General features: G+C 60.5%; 1 protein-coding gene across 1 annotated transcript in view; it reads left to right on the forward strand.

Moving 5' to 3' along the window:
* Nucleotides 1-26,697, forward strand: part of SND1 (staphylococcal nuclease and tudor domain containing 1) — a 225,939-nt gene that overhangs the window by 134,117 nt on the left and 65,125 nt on the right. The window contains exon 16 of the mRNA XM_063134449.1: nucleotides 22,446-22,555. Coding sequence (XP_062990519.1) covers nucleotides 22,446-22,555 — 110 coding nt within the window. The remainder of the gene's footprint in view (nucleotides 1-22,445; nucleotides 22,556-26,697) is intronic.

A 26,697-nucleotide genomic window follows, 5' to 3' on the forward strand; every position in this document is an offset into this window, starting at 1 on the left:
GGGCCTGCTGCTCTGTGTGCCAACGGCCGGGGTCCCTGCCCAAGCCCACGTTGCTGGGCTTTGCAGAGGGGAGCGGCGGGGTGGGAGTGGGGAGCTGCCCAGGCCAGGGCTTTGTTTGCCTGTTCAGTAATCTGGCGCTGGGTGAAACTTGCTCCGCCATCAGGAGGAAAAAGTACTGGGCTGCGTGCCGATATTCTGGTGAGTTCCGCAACCTTACTGCAGGCCGCCAGGGGTCCGTGAAGCACGGTTTGCAGGCAACGGTTGCCCCGTGGTAAGACAGGTGCCCTGGAAGCATGAGACGGAAATGTGCCCGGGGGGGTGGGGTGGCGGCAGAGGGGGGTGGAGGAGCAGGGCCTTCTGCCTTCTGCCTTCTGCCCATGGGGCTTCCTGGGGCTGTGCTGTGGCAGTGCTGCTGCAGGGCACGCTCCGTTGCACGTGTCGGCTGCCGTGTGCGCTTGGCTGCCAGCGTTGCACTGAGCTGCCCAGCAGCCAAGCCCTTAGGGTGCATCAAGGCAGGGGGATCGTGGCCCCCTTTGGCGCACAGAAGGCTCTAGGTGGAATCTCCATTATCGTCTCTGGGGAGGAAGGCTCCAGTGGCAGGCGAGGAGGAGGAGGAGGAGGAGGAGGAGGAGGAGGAGGAGGCTGTTCTGGTCGGGCCGGATAAATGCTCCGGCTGGGTATAAAGCCAAAGCAGGCAGCCTTCGTGGGGCAACCCTTTGGCTGGGGCTGGGGCTGGGGGGTGGGCTCGGAGGTCTCAGGCCGAGGAAGGCTCCTCTGGTCGTGCTGCTGAGCTGCTCCCCAGTCCTGCCTGCCTGCCTTCCCAGGGCGGCCTCCTTCATTCTGCAGGTCTTGAGCGGTCGCTTAGCCCCCCCTCAAGCTCAGCCTCGTGGGCCCCTTGTGTGCTGCCCCCCCAAACGGAAGCGGAGGGGTCCTGCCCACTGTGCCGTGCTTGGATGGGGGGTTCAGCTGGCCGAGGAAGAGGAGGTGGCGTCTCCGTCCTCCGTCCTTCTCCTCGTGGCAGGTGTGGCTGCGCCTTCCGCCCACCCTGAGGCCTTCCCTCCCTCCCGCTTCCGTGGGCAGTGAGAGTGGGCTGCCAACGGCCGTGGGCTCGGAGAGAGGAGGAACGCCCTTTATACCCACAAGAACAAGATGCTTTTGTTCTTTCTTTCTCCCTTTTGGCAAGCAAAAAACGCCGCGCGCCCCTTGTCGCCCCGGAGGGATGCTCAGCCTCGTCAAGCAGGACCTGGACCCTCGAGCCGCTGGGCTAAGGGATCTTCAGCAGGCTGCGTTGCCCAGAGGGGTGTGGCGGTGGTGGCGGCGGCCTCGCTGGGTGGCAATGCCGCGTCTCACTCGCTGCCATTCCTCACCGTTGCCAGCCGGAGGGTGCAGGGGGAGGGCAGCACGGTGGAGGAAACCCAGGGCTGGAGTCGCCCTGCAGCGGGCGGAGGAACATCTGGCTCCACGGCAGCGGCTCTCCCTTGGTGGGGGTCCAGGCCCCCCTTCACCTTTGGGGCCTCCCCTGCGCCCAAGGCCAAGGCCTGGGACGTTGGGCAGCGGCCGGGGGCCTCCAGGGGCCTGGCAGGCCGTTGCTCTCTCTCCTCGGGCTGCACCTGAGCATCCTGTCCTTGGGAGCCTGGCGACTTGGGCCTGCCGGCCCCCTCCTGCCTCGTTGCTATGGCAATCTCCGTGGCAGAGAAGATGACCCTGAACGTGGATCGAACTCCAGCTCATGGTTGGGCAATTCAGTAGGCGGGCAGCTCCCCTTGGGCGGGGCTTCCCTCCCCCAGCAAGGGCAGAAGAGGTGGCAGCGGGGGTGGGGGTGGGGGGTGGGCTTCTCCCTCCCCCCCTCCCCCCTGAGGCATCCCCACATCATGCTCCTTCAGGGTGTCGACTGGGCCCATGGCCCCTGTGCTGAAGAGCGTGTGTGGGATAGGCCACTGGTGGTCCACAGGCTGCCAGGGGCAGTTATTTATTCATTTATTCTTGAGTATTTATATACCTCTCCCCATTTTGAAATCCTGAAGTGGTTTACAGCAAATTCTAAAACAACACATCATTACGAAAGCACAGCAACGTTTAGACCAGTTATCGGTTGGGGCATGTCAGGATGAACCAAGAAGTCGAAAGCATATGATGGTCCGTGCCTGACGTGTCTCAGAGGGGAGGAGGTAAGTCCCGAGGCTGGGGGCCACCACAGAGAAGGCCTGTGGCCGTGCTGCCGCCAGATGGGACTCCGTGGGGTGTGTGGCGTGGATCGCGAGGTCTCCCCTGAGGGTATGAGCGGTCTGAAAGGGCCACGCAGGGAGGCTACGCTTCAGGTCACTCGGCCCTAAGTGGCTTTGGGCTTTCTGTGTTGGTAATCATGCCTTAAACCTGGCTCAGTAGCAAACTGGCAGCTGCTTGCATGTTGTTTGGGGCTGGGCTGGATCGGGGGCTCCCCGAACGCTCCTCCTGGTGCCAGCAGGGACCCCAAACCCCTTGGGGGTCCTCTTAGAGAGAAGTGTAGGGTGCTCTTCGCTTCCCTGCTTTGGGTGAAAGTCGCTGGAGCTGGTGGGGATCCTCCCCCCCCCGTGTGCACACCTGGGCCAGGTGATGCTGGCCGGCTCCGCCTTGCACTTTCCTGGCTGAGCTCTGCCGGCCCCTGGTCCTGGGTCCCCTTCTCCGGATGGTTTGGATCGCATCCTGCCTCCTCCTCCCAGCCAGCCCTTGTCCTCGGCCAGCCTGCCTCCGCACGGGACAGCCGGCATCTTGAGAGCTTCCTGGGGCGTGGTCTGGCAGCGCGCACGGAGCGGGGCCATCTGTGCCTCAAGCAAAGACCTTCCTGTTTCTCCAGCCTTTCATTCATGACGCTTCGGGTTGGGGGTTTTGGCGCCTTCCCACTGATTTGCGGCTCTCTGACGCTTCACTTCTTTTTAATGCTGTCGTTCCGCGCCTCGTTTTCTAAGTCTTGGCAAGAACCGGGCTGCCTGGGAGTTTTGGAGTTCTGCCTCCGCCCCCCCCCCCGGCCCTCCCCCCGCATTTCTGGAGCACTCCTGCCTGAAAGAGCTGAAGCATTCCACGGATGCCGCTCTGCCCCCCCCCCCCCCGTGCTCCCACTCTCGGCTGTTCGCAAGCATTCCCACACCCAGCAGAGCCTGGTGGCCGGCCGTGGGTGGCTCTTCCGGGCAGGTGGGCTGTGGGTTTCCTGGTCCTTTCTCCTGGCGGCGGAAGCCACCCCCCACCCACCCCCGGCACGCAACTCAGCAGCCCCTGCCCACGTGGCGCAGTGCCAAGCGCTGCCGCTCCCGGGGCGGCCTCCTCCTCCTCCTGCCAGGTGCAAGTGGTGCTGCCGGCTTCCCTGTCCCAGCGCCGCCGGCAGAAGCGGCCAGATGGAGGAGGAGGAGGAGGAGGAGGAGGAGGGCAGCGGAGGTGCCGAGATCTCTGCTCCCGGCGGTGGGCGGCCCCCACAGCCCACAGGCGCCCGCGTAGTGTATGTGTGCAATACGGATACCTCAGCCTGGAACCTTATTTATAATTAACTAGTCCTAAAGTCAGCGGCAGAAGACAAGAAAATGAGACTCCTCGTTCCAGAGCCGCTGATATTTTAAAATTTTAATAAGCGCTAAAACTCCCACTTACGTTAAAAAATAAATAAGAGATGCCATAGCAGAAGGGCAAAGTCCTGATGCCTCCGACACGGGTTCCCTGCTAGCTGTGGAAGTACAAAATGCTTGTGTGCAGGGCGGGCGCTGACTCTTCTGTGCGCTGCGCTCGCTCCCTCCCTCGCTCCGTGCGTGCGCATGAGAATGTCGAGCGGAGCCTGCCGTTCTGTGGAACGGAAAATGCTGCGTTTTCTCTCTCTCTCACCCAGATTGCTGGACAGATGTGTGCGCGCGCGCCTGCATATTCATGAATCCCTTGCAGGGGAGGTCAGCTGCGGGGTGGGGGTGGGGGGAATCCACGCTCACATTCGATCAAGGCAGGCGATTTGCAGTGGAAGGAGAGCAGCCCCTGTTTTCCCACTGGAGACACCCCCCCCCCCGAGAAATGGAGCCGTTCCACGGATTGGGCTCCTCAAACAAAGTGGCACAATTAAGGCCCCCGGTCCCTAAGTGGAAATCCCACTTGATGATCACGGGGCCTTAATGACTCAGGCAGCGAGTGTAATTGTGTTCCTGGCGTCCCAGTCCTTAATTATGCAATTAGCGGGGCTGTGAAGACTGAGGTATTTGCCTGGCTTCTGTAATTGAATTGCAGTTTTATGGAAATCCGGAAGTGGATCGTTTCCCCCTCCCCCCCTCCCCACTTCATGCCTTGTCCTGGGCTTGAGCTGCCGGTGGTGGTGGTGGTGGTGGTGGGTCAAGCGGGGAGGTGACCGGCCGGGCTGCCTGCACGAATCGGGTCTGAGCAGGGTCTGGTCTGGTCTTGGTGAATCACGAGTCCTTGTCGTTTTCATTATTTACAAAAGATTTTATTTAAAAGGTATTTCTGTTGCTGGAAGCCGCCCCAGTTTCACGAAGGAAGTTGGGATACAAAGGCCAGACATCACCCCCCCCCCCCGCTTCCGGTGGTCTCCAAAAGCCTCGGCCGCCCCTCGCTGGCTTGGGCTCTGGGGGCGCTGAGCGGCCTGCGCAGGGCTCGCCAGGCTGGGTTGGGAAGGGGGGTGGCTGAGGAATGGGGGAGGCACCCCCAGGTCCATTTGGGGTGTGTGTGCATGGGGGGCGGGGGCGGGAGGGGCTTTGCGCCCTGCCCCCAAATGTGGGCAGCTCCTTTTGCGCCCCCCTTCACACTCGCGGTGCTCCAGTCGCCGGCCCTCCTGGCCCTGAGCTGTGCTTGCCCAACCGTGGTGGCGAAGGCTAGGGTTAGGGATCCCGGTGGCATCCTTTGCGTGTGGCAGCTTCTCCTGGCCCCTGAGAGGCCCCCGTCCCTCGGCACGGCCCCTGTTGGGGCAGGGCGTGGCCGGGCGTGGCTGTTGGGACGCCCTCCCTCCCTCCCTCCCTCCCTCCCTCCCTCCGGGACGCCCTCCCTCCGCAAGCTTCGTGGAGTCGCCGCTGGCTTTTTTCAGGGAGCGGCAGTTAAATATAGCCCTTCCAGCTTCCCCCCCCCTTGCCACTCTTTGTGGCAGGCGGCAGGCGGTGTGTGTGGGGGGGCTGTGAGTTGTTGCAGTTGTTGCTTTTGTGTCGTGGAGCTAATTTTGGACGCGGGGAAGGAAGGGTGCCGGAGGACGCTCGGAGCCTCCGGGCGAAGGCAGCGCTGGGCTGATCAGGCCTTGCCGGAGTTTCTATTTAAGTTCCGTTGCCATAGGAACCGACTCTGGCGCCCTGCGCGGAGCGAGGCCGTCCATCACCTGGGGCCCTTCCTCTAGTCGGGTTCCGCGGCTCCCCCACGGCCCCCCCTTCACGGCTGGCGGGAGGGCAGGTGGTGCTCATGGGGGCGTCGGAGGCCTCTGCCCTCTGCTTGTTTCTCCCCGCTGCCGCTCTGGGGGCTCGGAGGCACCCTGTGAGTAGGCTGAGGCGGAGCAGCGCCCCCCTTGCCCCAGGGCCCCTGTGTCGTGTGAATCGGCCCACGTTCCCAACTGGTTCAAGGACGCTCACGTCCTACGCGAGGCCCCGGGCGCATCGCCTCCCCTCTGGTCTGTTCTGAGACCAGCACTTCTCGGGGTGCCGTCATTGAGGGCATCTAGGAGTTTTGCCTCTTTGTCATGATGGGGCACGTGCGAGGGCAGCCCATGGCCGCCATTCGTCTTCCTCCCTGATTTCATCCTCCATCGCAATAATCGCCCCGTGGATTGGGGCCGGGGAAAGGACAGCGTGTCCGGAGTGCTATGCTATTTTGGGGACCTGGTAATGTCACCCACAGCGGTTCTGTGGCGGAGTCTGCCCGTTTTGAGATTGCCCGTGTGTTTGACGCGAAGCCTTCGCTGCTGCACGGGGTGGCGGCCCTGCTCCAGTCTGGCTCCCTGCATCCAGAGACGCCCCAGAGCCCGACGGCTGCCTTCATTCCGCCGCGTTTCCACCCTGCCCACCGTTCTCCTTTAAAGCCAGGCACACCGGCTCCCTCGCCTCGGCTCAGAGGCTTCTGGCATTCGTGTGGAAATGCCCACGCACTGTGCCCACATCTCCCCCTGCGGCCCTTCCGTCTGTTGGAGGGTCACGGTTCACTCCACGCTCTGGCCTCTTCCTGCCCCGTCTTCATTTGGGTGATTGGAAACATTCCCCCCCTTGTCCCCAAGGGACGATTCTCCCCCAGCTCCCGTCAGCTTCTCCCCACCCCCCTGTGCCTGGCATGGAGCGTCCTTACCTGTCCAGCCTCCCAAGCCTGCTTCTGGAGTTCCTCCCCACCACCTGGAGGTTGGGACTAACCCTCTTCCTCCCCCCCCCCCCCGGGCTTCAGCGGGGTGCAGCAGAAGCAGAAGCAGCGTCTCCTCATCGCCCTCCGCCTGGGAGGTGACCAGGACAGGGGAGGTGAGGGAAGGACGTTCCCCGAGTGGCTCTCCCGCCCTCAAGGCCTTCAAGGGGCAGCTGGACGGCTGCCTGTCAGCGATGCTTTAAGGTGGGTCCCAGCATTGAGCAGGGGGTTGGACTCGATGGCCTTCTGGGCCCCTTTCAGCTCTACTCTTCTAGGATTAAAAAAAATTGTTTATGACATTTCTATCCTGCCTTTTCCTCCAAGAAATCCAAGGCGGCGAACACGATCCTCCTCCTCCTCCTTCTCCTCCCCCTTTTACCCTCACAACTACCCTGTGCAGCAGCGTAGCCGGAGAGTCAGTGACAGGGCCTCGCCCAGGGGGGACTCTACCACCTGGGTCTCCTCAGTCCTAGCCCAGCGCTCTAACCACTGCACCACCCCAGCTCCTGTTTTAGCAGAGATTGCTGAATCTCTAAATGCCAGCGACTCCCTTCAGTCTGTTCTCCTGCGCCTCCAGCCACCGCCTCCCCTTGCAAGTTTCCCGGGAAGTCTGGCAGCCCTCTTGCCCCTCTTGCAGCCGGTGGCCTCCTCCGCGACGCTCCTGCATCGAGCCGCTTGGCAGCAGGGGAGGGGCCTCGCCACCCGCCGTCCGTGGCATTTTCCCTCTCGGCACCCCCCTCCCCCCCAATATCTCAATCGGAAGACGGCGCCCGTGGGCTTCTCTCCGCCTACGGCGACGGCGGCCCCCTTTGCGACAGCAACACGCTCGTCCTCGCTGTCTTCCCAGCAGTGACGCGCTCGCTTGCTCGTTAGCATTTGCATTTTAAATTGCCAGGCACCGTTGGTGGCTATATTTGTGCTGCCTGTGAATGGCAGGGCGCGTGTGAGGAACGCTGGCCCGGCTGTGTCAAAGTTGGCCACGGTCCTCCTCGCACCGCTGCCTCCGAGCGAGGGCAGCGCTCTGGGCCGCAAGGGAAGCAAGCGGGGCGCTGGGCTGGTGCTCGGCCCAGCAGAGAGCGATTGCCCCGCCGAGCGAGGGGGTGGCTCCCGTCTTCCCCCGGAGGGCGGCTTCGATGCCCTCGGATGGTGCGGGGCTTTCGACACCGGCCTCTCTGGGACGGAGGGGATGTGACGGACGCTGGCCTTTGCGGAGCGCCCGGTATTGAGGAAGACTTTGGCTGCCAGTTAAACTCCCTGGAGCTGATGAATGCACTTGAAGCAAAAATTGTTCTAGCTGGATTCAGTTTTGGTTTTGCACTAACAAGAATTAGCAAAGGAAAATCTTTCTGATCCATTTTACATTTTTATTAGGGACACTCTTGTAGCATCACGTTGGAATATATTGTGCACGTAAAAAACCCTTCGTTGTTAAGCAGAGCGTTGCTAAAGACCCCTTAGATCTGAACGGCCTGACAGGAAACAGAATTCCCTAAACGGTCCTTGTTCTCCTCAGACTTCTGACCCTAAGACCTTCTTAAGGAGAGATCTCGTGCTGAGGGGCCCAACTCTTCCCCCGAGGAGGCCCTGCTCCACCCTCAGGGACTCCGGGCCTGGTGAGCTTCTGAGGCGAAGCTCCTGCCTTCTGGAAATGGGGTTTTCTCTCCCCCCCCCTTTTGTGTGCGTAGAAATTACCTCATAGCTAATATTATCTACTGTCTCATAAATTAAGGCTCACAGTCTTGATTATCTCATTGCTATAAAGTTATAACATGCAAAAAGGGGGCTTTACATGTACAACTTTCGGGCTAGTTGCAATCAATTTTGACTGATGACTTTGAGAAGAAAACTCCTTACTCAAAATGTGCCAAGCAAACTGAAGTCTGTAACGCTTTCTAGAGATCTGTCTGTTTGATGTGGATACTTTACATCCTAGTTTTTGCTCGTTAATTGATAAGTGAAAACGTTAAGCCCACTTCTGACCTGGAAGGAAACCTGCTCATTACTCAAGTAACGTTTTGGTTCGAGTGACGGTGCGGCTTTTTGTCCGCATTTTGTCTTTGGAGACCATCCAGGCCAGCTTGACCATTATTATTATTATTATTACTATTACTATTTAAATGCCAGTTACCCAGCATTCATTGTGATTCTGCTTGTGAACCTGTATCTTCTCTTTGATACCATTCCTACATTTTACTTATTTACACTTTCGGGTGCTTAATTATTTTTCATTGAGCATTTGGCCTCTCGTCATCAGGCGGCCCGGTCTTGCTTTCAGAGCGGTGGGCCCGGCGTCCCCCAGGCCATCTCCCTGGCAAGCCTGCTGGCGGCATCTTCTGTCCTTGCCTCCGTTGCTACTTTGGATTTCCCAACCGAGCAGGGAAGTGGCGTCATAAATTTAACAAAACGAGATTGACTCTCTCTTGCCTGGCTTGGGGCACCTGAAGTGCTGGGCCAAGGAATGGGGGATGTGGTCTCTTGGGGGACGCAGCCTCTTTGCTTTGATGCGCTGGAGCACCCCCACCCACCCCCACGCGTGTCACGTGGAGGCCATTCTTTGGCCTGTGCAAGGAGGAAGCGGCTTTGCTCTGGGAAGGGGACACGACCAGGCCTTGGAGCGTGTGCGTGGGCTCACCTTGTGTTGCCTGCCAGGTGGCTGCTGGAGGCCTCCTGGCGATCCATTGGCTCAGCAAAGACGTTTGCCTGGAGAACAGGCCTTGCTAACGGGCTAATCCAGGAACTGCTCGGGTCATCTAAATGATGCCAGGAGCCTTGCTGTTCAGCCGCCCGGCTGGAGCTTCTGGGGCGGGATCCCAGAACCATAGAAGAGTAGAGTTGGAAGGGGCCTCTAAGGCCATCGAGTCCAGGGGGGCAAGCGGCCTGGGGGCTCTCGTGGGGAACAGTACGCTATGGGCTACCTCCGGCATCAGAGGCAGCGAGCTTAAATACACCAGTGGCTGGGGAACATGGGTGGGAGTGTCCTACCCTGTGGGTTGCCGTTTGATGGCTGGTTAGCCCCTGCGTGGACTGAGTGTTACACTAGATGGATGCTGGCTCTGATCCAGCCTCAGGGCCCTTGTGTCCTACCTTGTGGGTTCCCGTTCGATGGCTGGTTAGCCCCTGCGTGGACCGAGTGTTACACTAGATGGACGCTGGATCTGATCCAGCCTCAGGGCCTTCCTTATGCTCTTCTGTTCTTAAAAAGAGGGGGGCAGGCACGCACCCCCCTTCCCCTCCAAGCCTCTCCCTGTTCTCGCGTGGGTCCTGTGTCCCTTTGCCAGACCCAGGCGTGGCCGTTCCGGGAGGAAGCGTGCTCGTGAGGGAGAACCGCCTCTTGCCACGGAGCTGTGTCTGCCTGCCTGGCAGTCAGGTCTCCCGAGCGGCCCACTGCCTCTGCGTGAGCCACGTGGGCCCCCCAGCTGCACCCCGCTTCCTCTCCAGGTCCCGCAAAGAGCCACTGGGCTTCGCCGCGGAGGGATGACAGATATTGGTGCCCTGATGCCGCTCCGCAGCTAGATCTCACCTGGGTCTGGCAGCGATCGGTGGAGCAGCGCACAAAGCCATGACTCAGCCGGCCGGCTGCTCCGTGGGAGCAGGGAAGGATGGGCAGGGCGGAGCTGAGGCTGGGACTGGCTGCTGCGCCCGGCAGGGTCCAGCCCCCCCGTCCCCTGTGGGTGCAACGGCTGGGCCCCACATGGATTCCAGGGAGAGAAACGGCTGCTCAGGAGGGGCCGACTTGTGGGCCCTCTGGAGCTTTGGCCTGCAGCTCCCGGCGCTCCTGGCCACTAGCCCTGCCGGCGCCTGCCAGTGGGAGTTGCCGGCCGCAGCGTCCAGAGGGCCACCAAGTTGCCCATCCCTGAAGAGGAGGGAGCGAGGCGCCCGTGGTTGCTGTGGCTGAGCTGCCCGGTCCATGCGCCCTCTCTGGCGGCAGAAGTGCCAACCCACGTCAGAGAGCGGCTGCTGTTGCCCTGATCCTCTCACCTGCTGTGTGGTGGGGCGTCACCTGGGAGGGACGGAGCCCAGTGTTGAGCAGCGCAACCTAAGCCCCAGCCTTTGGGAAGCGTACCCCCCCCCCCCGCCCGCAGACAATTAAGCGTGCCTGTTCAGCCCCAGGTGCTGCTGCTGCTGGTGGTGGTGGTGGCATTTGCTGGGGCCACTGTTCGGTATTCTTGTGAGCTTCCTTGAGTGCGTTTTGTTGCAGAGGGACGGAGTGGAACCCCTTGGCGTCGGTACGCATGCCAGGTGGGCGGGAGAGTGCCAGGCACCACCAGAGCACTGCCTCTGCCTCCGCCTCCCGGGCCAGCGGACTCCGTCGGTTCCGCATGGGGCAGGGGGTGCCGTTCCTCAGGAAAGGAGCGCCCCGTCTCCTCAGGGCTTGTGCATGTACCATGTGGGTGCGCGGGTGCGTCTGGCAGCGCACGGGGCCTCCGAGAGTGACGGCGACCCCCCAGGAGCAGGGGCCGACGCTCTGCTCGCTCCCCCAGCTTCCACCCCTTCTGCTTTGCTGGAGCTGCTCTGTGGCTCTGATCACTGCCAGGGGCCCCGCTTGTCATTTCCAGCCCAGGATGCAAAGCGCCCTTCGGCGGACGAGCGGAAGCTGCAGTAGCCTCATCTGGGCCTGAGGAGCTCTACCGCCGCGGCTTGGCGGGCGCTCCGCGTCTTTCCCGCTCTTGCCAGAACAGCCGCGGGGGCAGGGAGGCTGCTGGGACCTGGCCGGTGCACAGTGTGCCAGCCCAGGAGGGGCCTGGCCCCTGGGGAGGGGGGTGCTTGCTCACGGCAGGCAGGCAGGCGCTCCTCCCGGCTGCCCTGCCCTCTGCCCGGTTTTACCCTTGCGGCCTCTGGGGCCAGAGGGCTGTCCCTTCTGCCCAAGCGGCAAGCATGCGGCCGAGCAGGGCGGCCCGCGTTGCCACCTCGGTCTTTGAGTCCGGCTTGCTTGGCCCTTGGGTGGGGAGCCTGGGTCCCACGGAGGCCTCTCCTCTACCCTGCTGCATGGGCCCTGGTGCTTGGGGAGCCTTCAAAGCCCTCACGGGACCCCAAAGGGAGTAAGATAAAATGCCAATAAGCAAACGAGTGAAGGAGAGCGGCCACAATATAGGAGCTCTGAGAGGCGGTTGGCAAGAACTCGCCCTGTCCTGCCTGACGGCTTCTCTGGTCTTCCCTGAGGTGTTGGGGGCTGCCCCAGGCCAGGGAGGGGCTGCCCCGTTCCCTCTCTAGGGGTCCAGCCTTTCACTGCCTGCCACTCCAGAAGAAGAGGCGTTGTCCATGCAGTCAGGGGGAACCTGTCCCTCCGGCTGAGAAGTGTGTGTGTGTGTGTGGGCTCCTTCCTCCCCCAAGCTCCTGCCTCCCCCTCAGCATCGGCCCGTGTGCTGTCGGCGTCTCCGCTCATGTCTCTGTCGGCTGCCATCCCAAGCATGGCTGCTTGCAGGGCTCAAACCCCGCCCCCCACTGCCCCTTCTCAATGGACCGGACAAGAATTTAGGGGGCGTCAAGAGAGCAAAGGCCAACAAAGTGTAGCTTTCAGGCGTAGCCTGCGTGGCCTTGAAGTTTGGGCCTGCTCGCCTGAGTGAGGGGCTTCAGTGTGCAGGCTTCAAGCCAAGCAGAAACACACGCATGCACGTCCACCCTGTGGCCTTGAGTTCCCCATCCTGGCTCCCTGTCCCTGGCTTGCCAGGCCAGGCCAGGCCAGGCCGGCGGAGTGGGTGGGTCAGGGCTTGATGGCCTGTTGAGAAGGAGCCACCCCATCCCAGACGGCTTGGTCCGATTGAGGCAGGTGTTTTGGGGGGCCGAGAAGGTTCATGTGGGGCAGGCCCCTTGGTGAGGGTGGCCACGGCCCTGTGGGTGGGTGGGTGCAGAGCCCCCGCGTGGCTGCTGCTGCTGCCTCTGCTTGGATGCTCAGCATGCCAGCCATAGCCAGGCCTCGTAGCACTGCCCCTTCATGCCTGGTGCACAATATCCTGTTTATTGCTACATTACAGCTCCTCGTTAAAGCTAATTGGCGATTGTCAAAGTAGATGAGCCCTGGGTGCCTGGTGCTGCTCCTAGCAGCTCCGGTGCCTTCAGCCTCCGGCTCCCGGGTGCCCTGTCTGGGGAGGGCCGGGCCAGGCCAAGGGGTTTTGCCATCTGTCCCTGTTTGGGGGCCCCTGCTTCAGAGGCCCCCTCCTGCCCACCGAACTCCCTGGATTGCTCTCCTGTGGACTTGCAGGAAGCTGCCATCCCGCGGCGGCCGCAGCTCCGTGCTCAGGTCACAGCCGGGGCCTCCTGTCGTGTCCACCTGGCAGTGCAAGCGTGGGGTGGGGTCCCTGGCGCTGGGCAGCACCCGCCGTCCCGCAGGGCTTCGATATCGTCTGTGCTGCAGTTGGCTGCTGCGGGTGCGTCTCCTGCTGTGCTTCTGTCCAGAATTTTGAAAAAAGTTATCGATATTTATTTATTGAGTTGCTTTGTACCTCTACCTTTCTACCATGAAAAATGGCACCCACAATTACGTGGCACTCAAAGGGAACATCATTGTTTTGTCTTAAGTACTCCTAGACCATATTTTAGGGCAGAAAGGCAGTTCACGAATGAAATGAGAAAGCAATAAAAGCATAAAATAAAAAATGATTAAGACAGCAGCATAAAAACTTTCATAAAACATTTTTTTTCTACTAGTGACTGTTAAAACCACAGCAAAATATTAGACCGACATCATTATTCAACTAAAACCAGATTGGAACATCCAAGTTTTCAAAGCCCATTTAAAACCAGTACGGGATGGTGATAACCACACTTTCCGAGGAAGGGAATTCCATAGGGATGGGGCCACCGTCCCTTGGGCCTGATGGGACTTGTTGATGGGCCCTTGAGCAGGGCATCCACACTCAATCTTAGGGCCTAGGCAGGTTCACTCAAGTATAACTGCTCCTTCCAATAACCTGGTCCTGAGCCATTTAGGGCTTTAAAGGTAACCTTAAATTGGGCCCAGAAAGCAGTGGCATCTAGTGAACCATTTCAGCCCTAGGGTTCCGAATGTGCTGTACTGAAGTCTAGGTTGCTGAATTCGTTTGCGCAGGGGTCAGTTTTTTTGCAGGGGTCACGTTTCTCAGGGAAGGAAGACAGGAAGTGACCAGCACGAGGGGTTGTGTCAAGTAAAGGTCAGAAAGGGCTGTGTGTATGCTGCTCCAACAATGAGCAAATCAAAACTGAGCCTTAAAGAAGAGTTTGGCCGCTTTGGGCTGGTTTGCACCACCTCCACGATAGTTAAGGCTTTGTCTCTTAAAGGGGTCTGGCCTGTTTTAGGAGCCTCAAACTGTCCCAGCGTGGGAGTGGCTGTGGTATGCTTGTGTCCTCATGGCCAGAGATGGCAGGGCAACCTCCTTTGGACACAGGACTTGACCTCTGGGTTTTTTCCTGAAGAACTGGGCCCTGAGAAAGTGGCACCCTCAAGATGCCTCTCCGTTCCTGAATCCTCTTCCTGAGCTCTTAACTCTGGATCTCTGGGCAAGGGGTTGGGGGTCCGCTGAGGACGGGGTCCTGGCCCGTGACACCTTGTGGAGCTGGAACAGAGCATTTGGTGATATATGCTGTGCTTAACCCCCATGGCCAACTAAGCGGCTGCATTCTGCATCAGTTGAAGTTTCCAAATCCTCCTCCAAGACATCCTCACAGAGAACAGTGGTGTAGCCTGGATGTCACCAGGGCAAAAATGACGGTAGCGAGATTTTTCTGCATAGGGACACAGCTGGCCAATCAGCCAACCACCTGACACCACTTGGATCTCCGTAGATAAGGCTGAGTCCAGAAGGACACCCCCCCAAGAAGCACGCCTGGTCCATCAGGGTCAGCAGGCTCACACAGCTGCAGTACCTCCACTTGATCTGGATTAAGTCTTGATTTTCTTGCCCTCACCCACCCCAAAACTGCCACCAGACGTTTGTTCAGGATTTCCACAGCCTCTCTGGGACTGGCATTTGAGAAGGAGATAGAGCTGCATGTCATGCACATATTGGGGACACTTTAGCCCTAATAGCTTTGGCTGTTGAGTACTACAGAAATGAAATGTCTGGATGACTCCTCCCAGCAGCTTCATGTGAAAAATGAAAAGTGTGGAGGACAAGATGGAGCCACACCCCTCCACACAAACACAGTGGCCAAGGGTGGAACATGAGTCGCCCAGCATCACCTTCTGGTTTCCCTCACCAGAAAGTCACTGAAACCCCCCAAAGTCCCTCACTGGCCGAGTGACCAGAAGGATACCACGGCCAATGGCATCGAAGACTGACGGATGGACGGTCCAGGAGAACTAGCAGGATTGCTCCCCCCCCCCACGCAATCCATTCCGTGGCATAAGGGCACCCACAAGGGCGAGCAAAGCTGCACCCTTTTCCAGTATCGTGCTCAAGAACGGCACATAAGAAACCAAGCGAACAGCTACCCAAGGTCAAAGGATGCAAACTCATTTTTGCTTTCTAGCAGGGGTCTAATCGCTGCCTCCTTGAAGCCCGTGGGAAGGACGTCTTCTCTGAGAAAGGCATGAAGCACCTCGGAGATGCAAGGAGCGAGCTCAGACCTGACAGATTTTGGCATCCAGTAAAGGCACGGATCCAAGGAGCGACATGCCCTGGCGCCAGCCATCTCTTCAAAATGGTGAATAAGCTTTCCTGGCTGATTCCGGGCCAGGTTGGGCCTGAGACAGCCACCTGCGGCCACCAGGGCCTCTAGCCGAGCTCTTGTTGGCTCTTGCCACTGAGCAAGCCCACGGCCTTCTGTCGTCACCTGGGAGAATGAGGCTGGCCAAGGAAGCTCTTCCGCCCACGTGTGGGTGTCCATGTCCCAGTGGCCTCTGGGTTTCTCCTATTCCAGGGGGCTTTGCCGTTACACGGCCGCCCTTGTTCTTGCAAGCCTGGGGCTCCGTCATGGTTGCAGAGTGCCCCCTCCCCTCTCCTGGTCTTCCACGGGCCCCTTCTCCCCCACCCCCTGACTTACCTCAGCCCTCTAGCGATGGAAGGGGACAGCCTCAATTGCTCTGCTCTGCTCTGTCCCTGCTTGCTGTAACCTTCCTATCTCCTTTCTCGCTGGCCCCCTCCTGAAGATCAGTTCTCCCCCGGCAAGACTTTCGAAACAGACTGGTGGGCCATCGAGCACCAGCCGCAGCATCTGCTGGAAGGTGACCGTACAGCGAAGCCCTCGCGCCCGCAGGCAGCCCCCGTCCATGGCTTCCTCTGGCCGGCTGGCACCTCCCTGCATCACCCTGAAAGGAAGTCGATGCTCGCAAGGGGGGGGCTTCCCTGGAGGGGATGAGAAGAGAAGCGCACTGCCGCCCGCCCCGGCTCTCAGCGCCTTTCTGTCCCACTGAGTCAAGTGTGGGGAGAACGTGACTCTCCGCCTGGTGTGCTTGTGCCAAGAAGCAGCTGAACAACTGCCCCAGCGGATGCCGGGTGGAGAAGGTGGCCTCGGTTCCGTCACCTGGGCAGGCGCTCTGTGCCAGTGAAGCTGTTCAAACTGGCCAAAGCCGCAGGGCCCTGTTTTGCGTGGGAGATGGGCGGAGGCAGTGTCCCCCTCTGCACCCTCCATGCCCCCTTCTCTTCCTCCTCTCGAGTGCCAGGGCCACCCGGGCCTGATCCTGCTGCCTCCAGCTGCTTCCATAACTGTGGTGTGTGTGTGGGGGGTGCTCAGTGTGACTGGCCTGGCTTTGAGCACCACTGCCTGCACTCTTTCTGATTGGATGAAGGTTCTGCTCGCCCCGTCCCAAATTCTGGGCCCTGCTTGGGCCTTGAACCTGTGGTGACAGAGCTGTGCTGGGTGAGGGGTTGTGGGTGCAGAGGGTGAGACCCCCCCCCCCCGGGGGACTGACCAAAGGGATCGCATCCTGCCCCTTCTTCAGCCACCCCGTTGGCTGTTGCTGGTCTCTTCCGGGCACCCTTCAAAGTGCTGCATTTCGCCTTTCAAGCCCCAAAGAGTTTGAGACCGAGCTCTTGGAAGGTGACCTTGTCCCATGAGTCCCGGAAGGCGGGTGTGTGTGTGTGTGTGTGGCCCTACTCCGAGACCCTTCTCCATTCTCTGCTGTGAGGTGGGGGAGGGCGGTCTTTAGCTCCGGTACCCACCCCCGCCCCGCCCAATTCAGTATGCCTCCCTGGGCGGATGGCCCACTGCCTCGCTCGATATGCTGCTGGTGCTGTGATGTAGCTAGGGTGACCCTATGGAACGGAGGACGGGGCTCCTGTATCTTTAACAGTTGTAAAGGAAAGGGCATTTCAGCTAGAGGCATTTGTATCTGGTCAAGAGGGCAGGGCTCCTGCAGCTTTAACTGTTGTGATGAAGAGGGAACTGCACCGGGAGCTGCATGTGTACAAATGACACTGGCTGAAGTTCCCTTTTCTCTACAACTGGCAGAGATACAGGAGCCTGGTCCTCCTTTCCATACGGTCGCCCTAGGTGTGGGTGTGCTTCTGCTCCTCCTGGCATGCAGCATTGCCCTAGGGGTGGGGAGCACTGCATCCCCCCCCAAAAAAAATCCGTTTCTCATGAGGTCATTTCCCATTGGAGTGCTGGCAGGTGGCCGTGCGCTGTCTCTCTTCCCGTCCGCCCTCCCTTTGGGCCTGGAGGGGCAGGAGTCTTACAGAATAGCAGAGTTGGAAGGGGCCTACAAGGCCATGGAGTCCAACCCCCTGCTCAGTGCCACTGGAATCGCAGTCCTTTCCGGTTCTGCCCTGTAGGTGCTGCAGGCAAGCAGGGCTCCGGGCCGCCTGGCCAACTGAGGCAAGCGAGGGCTGGCCTGGCCTGGCGGAAGCCTCCTGCAGGGCTCCGTGGCGGGCATCCCTCGTCTCCCCCATAACGGCCCAAGGAGCCCTTCTGCCTGCAGGGAGCCTGCCACACCCCACAGGGGAGAGAGGCGGGACGATGTCGGCTGCCCTCGGATATTTTCCAGAGCCCCTGTAAGCCCTCGCCGGGAGAGGCATTTGCCAGCTCACTGAGCAGCGCCTGTGCCCGAAGGCCTCCAGCACCGCACTCCTGGCCAGCCGAGTGGCTGCGCCCCCCGGTACAGGCAGTGCAGAGGGCCTGAGCTCCCCCTGTGGCCAGGGGCTGTTTTGAGGGGAATGGCCAGCCTGGAACGGCCACGGGCCTGGCCTGGCCTGGCCTGGCCAGCGGTGGGGCTAGGCCAGGACCTGGGGCCTTGTCAGGGGGTCCAAAGGGTGAGCGGAGCGTGGCCTTAGGCGGCCCAGGGGGCAGGGCGGCAGAAGCCAGCTTCATGCCGTTGCTGCAGCCCGGGTGGTTGACGTGAGCCTGCAACACCGCGTGTGCTCAGAGGAAGCCGGGGCTGGCGAGCTGCTCCTTGCCATCCTCGCATGCTGGGAATGTAGAAGCAGCTTCCAGCCAGGGAGGGAGGGAAGGCAGAGGCTGGCTGCAGGCTTCACAGCTGAAGGAGGAACACGCGGGGCTCTCTAACGCGCCCCTCGCCACCATAAGACCACGAAGTCCAAGCTGTAAAACTCCTCCGCTGCCCCTCTGGGCCTGGCGAAGGGCCCAGGCAAAGGGAGGCACAGCTGTTTCAGTTTCGGGCTCCTCTGCTGAGTGGGGCAGAGGCGGCTCAGGTGCCAAACTGCACTGAACTCGTAGGTCAGATCTCTTCCCCCTCCCTCCTGGGCTGTATGTGTGTGTGTGGGGGGCTCCCTTTCTTTGGTTATATTTTAATCTTCAGGAGTTTGGAGGGGGGGTGTACTCAGGATGGGGGGGGGGAGAAAAGGGCTCACGAAAGGCATGTCTTCCGCCTCTCTGAATGCGTCGGCCCCTGTGCGTCTTCCTGGGTAGGGTGGGGTCCGGGGGCCCTTGGACACTCGGGCCGCCTCCAGCCCAGTCTGCCTCTGCCCTCCTGCAGCCCGTGTGCCGCCCTTCTCCCCGCTCAAGAGACGCGGTGCCCAAGGGAAGTCCGATGCGCGGAGTCTGGCCGCGGAACTCAGCGCCACGCCGTTGGCTGGGTCCCAGGCCAGCGCTGGGCTGGAGCTCTCCCTCTCCGCCTCAGGCACGCGTGGGGCAAGGCACAGCCCCCCTCTGCCCGCTTACATAAGCAAGCCCCGTCATGGATTGTGTTCCTAGCAGCGAGAATGGGCGTGTTTAGGAAAACTGATTTGTGGCTGAGTTATTTTGAGACCCCAGGGAAGAGCCTTTGCGGCGGCGGCGGCGGCGGCATCAGCAGCCCAGCGCTCTGCAGTCTTTTGAACTGCCTCTCCCAGCTGCGCTGATTAATACATTGCCGGCTCCTGGGCAAAGCCACATGAGCTCCTCCTTTGGATGCGCCGTGCAACGTGGGCCAGGGCTCGCGTAGATTTGGGTTGCTGCTAGCGCCCCCTCCCCTACGCCCACCCACCATTTTTCGGAGTTTGGGATCATGTTCAGTTCACGCTTTTTATCCTCCCTCCCTCCCCCCTCCCTCTCTCTGGACCACGTGGTTCTCCTGGCACACACATCCCGCTCTTAATGCGAGGCGCATCGTTGCAGTTTTAGCAGACCTCGGAGCGCGAGGGACCTGGGGAGCCGTTTCCCCAAATTGCAGCACCGCCTGTTTCAGCAGGGCTGGAGGCAGCAGATGCTCGTGGAGGCCTCTGCTGGAGATGTGTCCCCCCTCCCCGCCCTGTCCTGCCCTGCCCCAGGCGAGATCGTCCGGGGCCCAGAAGGGCGGAAGAGCTGCGTTGCCTTTTCCGCTGGCTGGCTTGCCTGCAGCGACTTCTGGAGATGGCTTTGCTTTATTCCTTCTCCGAGCTTCCCAGCGTTGGAACCGCTTCAGGGCATAGAACCTCTTCCTTCCCCAGCCCGCTGCCCACCCTGGCCTCCCAGCTCTGCCACTCCGATGGTGCCTTTTGCAGCTCTTGGCCCTTGGCCTGGGCAAGGCTCAGGGAGCTCCCTTCCCTTTCCTGGCCAGCTGGCCGGCCACAGCACTCTTTCCCTGCCCCAGCACTCACTAGGCAGTATGCTGGGGGACATCGCATGTGAAAAGCAGCAGCCTCCTCCTCCTCCTCCTCCTCCTCCGCCATCTCTCCCCGGGATCATTAATATGTGGCAGCGTTGGGTGCAGCAGTTTTGCTGCACGAAGCACTTTCCCCCTCTGATTTATTCACCTATTTCTCTCCAACGCTTCTCTTTCTCTCTGGATCCGGTCCAAGAAAACTCTGTTTGAGGGGTGCCTGAGCGCAGGAGCTGGGCTTCCTCTGCCAAGGGAGGGGTCTCTGTGCGCCTGGATTGGAGGCTTTGCAGAGGGACTGCGGTGTCCTTTCCCCTCGGACACCCGCGTCAGGCCAGCCCAGGGCCCCGTTCAAGGCGGCCCCTTCAGGGAAAGGGCACCGCAGGTATCAGGGGGAGTTCTCCTTACCAAGCCCGCTGCTGCTGGGGTCCTCCACGTCCCGCCCCGCCGGACTCTGGCAGCAGGCCGGTCTGCGTGGTTGCTGGTGTGCTGTGGTGCCAGGCTGCCTGGAGCCGGCCCTGGGATGAGGAGGCGTCTTTGCCAGCCCTTTCAGCCCAGGAGCAACAAGGCTGCCCAGCGCTGTGCCCCTCCCTGCCGGGGCATCCACCCGCCGCTGCCCCCGGGGTCTGGTCAGCTCATTTCCCGGGCTCAAAAACCATGGCCGGGACGGATGTTCGGGGCCTTGCCTGCCTTTGGCGTGGGCTGCCATGGCATAGAGAACCACCTGCAACGTTGGTTCCCGCTCTTTGGAGCGGCCATTTCCCCAGCCTCCGTGCCGCCTTCTCCCATGCCTGCAATTTACAGCTGGTTGCGCTTTTTATACTGTATTTCGTAATTGTGTTTTTAACCTGTTGGATGTTTTTTGTGGTTTTAATTTTTGTGAACCGCCCAGAGAGCTTCGGCTATTGGGCGGTATAAAAATGTAATAAATAAATAAATAAGCTGTGCGGAGTGTCACCTGGGCCACTACGGGGCTAAGGGACTTTTGACCCTGCTGCCCAGCAGCCGCCGTCCTTCACGCGGTGCTGGCCAAAGGCCGAGCCTGTCCGGCGCTGTGCAGGTCTGCTCAGTGCCGGGGCTCATCCTGGCTGACTGACAGGAGAGGGGCTCGGAGCTGCAGGCCCCCGCTGTGGCTCTCCGTGGGCTTCTGCAGGGCCATTCCTTCGGCTTCCGTGGCAAAGGCAGGACGTGGGGCGGTGCCTCTGGGGGGGGGTCTCCTTCCACTGACGTCTGGCGAGAACCTGGGGGAGAGGGGAGGGGGCCAGCTGGTGCTTCAGGGATGGGCATTTCAAAGCAGCTGAGCAGGGCGGGGGGCGGAGCAACGCAGGCAGAAGTCAGCTGTGTGGGACTGTGGCACAGCAAAGGCAAAGCTGGTTGCAAGAGGCTCCGACACTATGGGGAGGGGGCTGGGGGGACAGAAGGGTCTTGCCCAAAGCGTTCCTGAGGAAGCAAAGCCTGGGCAGCCCCAAAGGGGTGGTTGTGTGACAACTCAAACTGAGTTGTGTGACAACTCAAACTGAGCCAAAGTGGGAGGTTGGGGGGAATCTTTTAGGGGATCTTCCCTTCCCTCCTTCCCTGGAAAGGGCCCCCCTTTTAGTCATGCTTTCTGTGTGGGGGATCCAGTCAGAGGCGGATGTGTTGACCCGTTGGGCTGGCAATGGGTGGAGGGACCCGCTCCTGGCTTAGTGGTGCGCTCTTGAGGCTGTGCTGCGGGAGAAGCCTCTCAGTTGATCGCAGCGGGGGGCAGGATGCCTCACGCGTGCAGAGTGTCCTGTCAGGCGTCGCTCATCCAGCAACTCCCCGTCTCCTGACCCTCAGAGGGAGGCTGAGAGAGAATTGTGGAGCTGGAAGGGATCAAGAGGGTCACCTAGTCCAACCCTCTGCAGTGCGCGGGAAGACCAATTAAACCATCCTCGAGAGGTGATTGTCCAGCGTCTTCTTAAAAACCTCCAGAGATGGAGAACCCACAACCTGGGAAGGGAGGTTCTTCCACTGTTGTACAGATCTTACCGTCAGGATGTTTTTCCTTATATTTAAATGAAATCTAGGTAGCTGGAACTTCTACCCATTATTTCGGGTATTTGCAAAGCATCTGCCTGAAACAGGTGGCCTCTGCAGCCCGTCTTGGGCTGGGGGTGGGGTGCGTCTCTGAGCGGCAGCTGGCTCTGTGGGGCCTTGGGCAGAGGGCCCTCTTGCCCCCTGGGCAGGAGCAGTTCGGGGCTGGGCTGGGCTCTACCCTTCAGCTCTGCCCCCCTCCCCCCCCCCCCGGTATCTCTGGCTCATAGGAGGGGTGGAAACACAACACGGGCCTTTCGAATAAACTGCTTTTTTTTCTTTCTCAGTTTGATCAGGGATTTTATGGATTTACTTAGAAAATGTCTACCCTTCAGTGACTTTTCTAAAACAACAATAGCAACAAACAATTAAATAAAGCAGTAGTAAAAGAAATATATTCCAAGAAGAGACCTCGGCGGGTCCCCACTGAAATTGTTTTGTGCGTACACCTCTCCGCTCTTCCCACACCCTCGAATATCATCCATGGTTTTTTTAAAAAAACACAAACGAAATGTTCCCAAGGCGGTTTGTGAACAAGAAAACCATTAATTTTGCTTCCCCAGAAGAAATGCAGCAAAACAATATAAAACAAATTCAGCGCAAGGAACAGCTTAAAAAGCAAACTTCCCCTCAATTGCCCAAAGCATATCTCTGAAAAGACCCCAAAGCGGAGCGTCACTGGCCGCGTGCGCCTCCCGCAGCCTCCCGGCTCTTGACACGGTGGCGCTCAGCGGCTCGACTCTGCGCCCTCAGGGGCGGCTCCGTGGCAAACTCCATGCGAGGCGTAATTCGGAAAGGACTTGAAAATAAAACTGCCACTGTCGTACTGCCTTATGGTGCAGCTGCATTTGCACTACTGTGTGTATTTCTGGTCACTGCACCTCAAAAAGGATATTGTAGAGCTGGAGAAAGTGCAGATGGTCCAGGGGGTGGAAGGACGGTTACGACGTTTTGGACTGTTTAGCTTATAACACAGGTGAGTGAAGGGAGACATGATCGAGGTGGGGAAAATGATCTTCTTGTCTGGACGTCTTTAACTACTATGGTCATTGTTCCAAAATCGGAGCGGGATTTGGTGCGTCAATGAAGTGGACGGCCCCAATCCACTGAGCCCCCCTCTTCCTTCTCCCCCCAGGCATCGAGTGCCCCCGTGGAGCACGGAACTTGCCAGGCCTGGTCCAGGAAGGGGAGCCCTTCAGCGAGGAGGCCACTCTCTTCACCAAGGAGCTGGTGCTGCAGCGGGAGGTAGGCATGCGTGTGCGCGTGCGCCCGTCCATCCGTCCCTGGGGTGCTGGCCCTCTCCCTCCCCAGCCTTCGCAGAAGTGGCAATGGCGGCCAGTGCCCAGGGCTGTGGGAGGGCTGGAAGGGGTGTCTGTCGAGAGAGTTCGGGCCAGGATGCCCAGATGCAGGCTCAGCCTGGTGCCGCGAGGGTCCGGAGCAGGGTCTGTCCCCCTTCGCGTCTTCTCCCATCTGGTTTCAGCAAGTGGTGAGTCGGGATTGCTGAGGCTGGAGTACATATTCCGTTCTGATACGTGGCTGTGGCTTGTGGGCCCTGGTCTGCACCACGGAAGCCTGGCGTGGCCAGCATGGAAGCGGCTGCCGGTTTAGCTTCTTGGGCCACGTGGTCTTGTGCCACGGCAGGCGTGGGCTGTCTGGAGGAGGCCCTCCCCACATTTTGCTCCGCTGGTCCTGAGACTGCACACACACACACACACACACACACACACACACGCGCGCGCGGAGGCATGTGACAGATGGGCCTGCCCAGTTCTTGGCATTTGCCTGGCTCTGGCCAGGAATATTCACTCATGCTCTTGGGGACGGGGAGCCGAGGCCGCTGATGGCTGGTTTTGTCATAAGGGTGCCAGAATACCTCCCCCTCTTCATGCTTGGCATGTGGGGCTGCAGGTTGGCCCTTGGCAGAGGGGGCTGTCCCGTCCCCCCGCTGGGAACCCCCCAATAGCCAGAATTGCCTTTCCATGCCATTGTATAAAGAGAAATCGTAATGGGGGCGGAGGCCTGGGAATTCAGACCCACCCAAAGCAAAGGATGCTCAGGGGTGTGGGCCGGGGAGGATCCATGACTGGAGATGGTGGGCAGCAGGGGTGGGGTGTGTGTGAATACGTGGGGAAGGTCTACAGGACCAGAGAGCGACTGCCGTGCGTCGTTGTGAAATGGTTTGTCCAGCGGCGTGGAAACGCCTGTCCAAAGCCACCCTCGCGACGGGGGCCGGGCGACGCCTGTGTGGGTCGCTGAGCCCAGGCGGAGGCAGTGCAGGACCCTTCCCTCCACGTGGGGTTTGATGGGCTTTGGATGTTCTGCTCCCCGCTTCAAGGGGGGATGCTTGGGAGTCACTTCCCCGCTCCTGCCTTTTACCGCCCTTCTTGATGGGGAGGCAGGAATTGACTTCAGTCCAGGAGACCAGGAGGCCGCCAGCCCAGAGGCCTGGGACTTTGCGTGCTGCACCTCCCCACGATCTGGCAGCCTTGCCGCTGTCGCTGCTGCCCGGTTTGGACTAGCTGCCCGGTTTTCCCAGCTGCCCCTCACTGTCAAGTTCCTGCTGACCTTGGCTGCCAGCCAGCCGTTCTTTCCCAGTGGAGATGTCTGGCTCACGAGGGCATGTGCCACAGGGTCGCGCCGGGGTGGGGGGAGAGATGCTTGGCGTGTGAGGGGCTGCAGGTTGGCCCTCGCCCACCTCACTCCTGGCGCACAACAACACCATAGCTGCTCTGTGCCCTCCTGCCGGGCACAGTCCCGGAGTCTCCTGCGAGTCGCCCAAAGGAGTGGCCTTGCAGGGGATTGGGTCCGGGGCCTCCTCCTCCTCCCCCGCCCCAGGCTGTGACTCGTAGGCCTGCTGGCAGTTAGGCCCCTGGCCAGGGACTGGCTCCTAATGAGGGGGCCGGACAAGCTGGGCATGTCCCTTTGCTGTCGGAATGACAGGCGCTCTGGGCCATCTGTGTGTGAGGCGGTGGGCAGGTTGAGCCCACTTGCCGTCACTCTGGGACTGCCGGATGCTACCCATCTGTCAAGGCTGGGAGCAGCTGGGCCGCTTGGGGTGCCCAGGTCAGGCGTAAGGGTCTCCCGGAGTCCTTCCGTGCCTTGCGAGAGAGATCCTTCCAAGCTGCCTCCCCCTCCTTCCAGCCCAGGTGGGGTGCCCCCCCCGCCCACACGGACAGCACCCACAAAGGAAGCATAGTTGTACTCGTGTCCTGGGTGCCTTCCTGGGGGAGGGAGGGGGGAGGGAGAGAGGGCCTGGGGCTGCCTGTCCCTGATTACAGCCCCCTGGGGACTCCCCCACAGAGGGCCCGTTGCCAGTGACGGGGTAGTGGGGAGGGGGCTGGGGGCTAGCAGAGCCCCCCCAGACGTGGGGGTCCTGATTAATACTCCCCCAGGGGGAGGGGTCCCGTTGGGCTGCTGCAGCGGCAGGCGCAAAGCTGGTGCAGGAACGCCTCCTCTCCCCCCCGCCTTGCCTGTGCTGGCTTTGCAGACTCGGGTCTCTTCCTGACAGGCTCCGTTACTTGGCAAAGCGCGCGGTGGCACCGTCCGAGTGGTGTGACAGGAGCCCTTCCCACCGTGCTCGTCAGGTGGGCCCAGCCCTCATGGCATTGGGACCCATCAGCCCAGCCTCGCCTTGTCCACCAGCTCTGGGGGCTTCTAGGGTGCCTGGGGTGGGGCAGACTTCTCTTGTGGCCACCTGGGCGAGGGGAACCGGGTCTGGTGCTGCCTTTCCGTTGGCAGGCCCAGGGGGGTGGAGGGCAGGGCAGCCCCGGCCCTTTGATCGCTTGTGTGCGTCCCAAGGGTGGCAGGAGACCGGGGGTGGCTGTGGAGAGCTCCCCCCCCCCCAGCTGTGGCTCAGAATGCAAGCCATAGGGCAGGGTGTTTTGCATTCTGTTTTATTTTGTTCTGTACAGCACCATGAAAATGGATGGCACTATATAAATGATGATGATGATGATGATGATGATGATGATGATGATGATGATAGGGCACGCCCAGGGATGTGAGTGTGGGTGGTTCTGTGACTGTTGGCCGCTCTGCAAAATGCCCAGGCGGGGCTCCCGGGGGTGGGGGGAGCTCTCTCGTCGCCTCCGCTTCAGGCCTGGCGCTGTTCAGAGTGGTGGCCGCCGCAGGCCTGTTCCCGCGTGCTGACGAGCGGTTCGGCCGGCTGTTTTAATTAGCTGAGGTTATCCGTACGCTCCTGTTCTGCAGCGGCCGGTCTGTGCCCAAAGCGGTTCTCCAGAAACCTCAACTTACCCAAAAGTGTCCCGTTGGGAAAACGCATTCTACAAAACCTTTCGATAAATTCAAACAGAATTCGATACACACAGGGCGCGTTTCACAGCTCAGTAATCTAGGCTAATACGAGACACGAGAGCAAAATCAAAAGTGACTGGCTGATCTCACCCTCTCTGTCCCCGTGAGTCTTTCTGCCCTCCCGGGGACCACAGCAAAGGCTGGGTGGGAAAGGGGCCGAGATCTGCTCCCCGGCCTTGATGGTTTCCAGGTGGCCCCTCCTTCCTCCTCCGGCAGAGGCCCAGTGAAAGGGGAAGTGCGTGTGTGTGCATGTGTTGGGCAGGGTGTGTGTGTGTGGAGCGGGGAGGCTGTTGTAACAACAATCACAGGTATTTCGGCTGCTGGTGCTGGTCTCTCTGCCCCCAGCACGACCGGCGGCGCTGGGGGAGAAATCTGTGGAATCCAGCACAGCCTTCGCCCTTGTGGCACGTGGACCGGACGGTGGGTTTGCAGTTGTATCCGAGGAAATGAGCAGCTGTGCCACGTCCAGAAGCGCTTTCATTGGGCCGCCTTTCCAGTCGGGAAGTAGCGTCTGCTGCAAACAGCACTGGCTTAGCTGCCGCTGGAGATCTTGACTACTTTGGATGAGAATTTCTGAAGTGTGTAAAACTTGCAAATGTGACCACGTTGGGAGGGGTCGCAGGCGTTTCTGAGAACTGGCTAAAGCCAACCAACAGCTGAGTCCGCGTCTCAATGGCTCCGCCCTGCGTCTCCCACTCTGCAGGCGGGTCCCAGTCTCAGCCCTGCGCCTGGCGTGCCCAGGGCCCCTTTGCCGGCCTCTGCCCACGTCCCGCTCTTCTTCCAAGGGTGGCAGGGACTGCGCCGTCTCCCGCGGCCGATCCCAGCTGGCCCCGGGCTCTCTCAGGCGCCTCCCTCGATCTCTTGTCTCTTTCCCCTCTGGATCTCGCTCTGCGCAAAGGCCGCCCGCCTCCCACTCGGGGTGGAGCTCTGGGAATGGTGGGGCAGGCTGGGAGCTGGGGCGGAGGAGTGGGCTCGCCTCTGATGGGGGGTGGGGGACGAGGCCCTGCCTGTGGGAAGCCCGCCCGCCCGCCCGCCCGCCCATCCACCCGCCCGCCCGCCCGGGGCTCTCTCTC

The sequence above is a fragment of the Elgaria multicarinata genome, chromosome 9 (assembly GCF_023053635.1).
Source record: "Elgaria multicarinata webbii isolate HBS135686 ecotype San Diego chromosome 9, rElgMul1.1.pri, whole genome shotgun sequence".
NCBI lineage: Eukaryota > Metazoa > Chordata > Lepidosauria > Squamata > Anguidae > Elgaria > Elgaria multicarinata.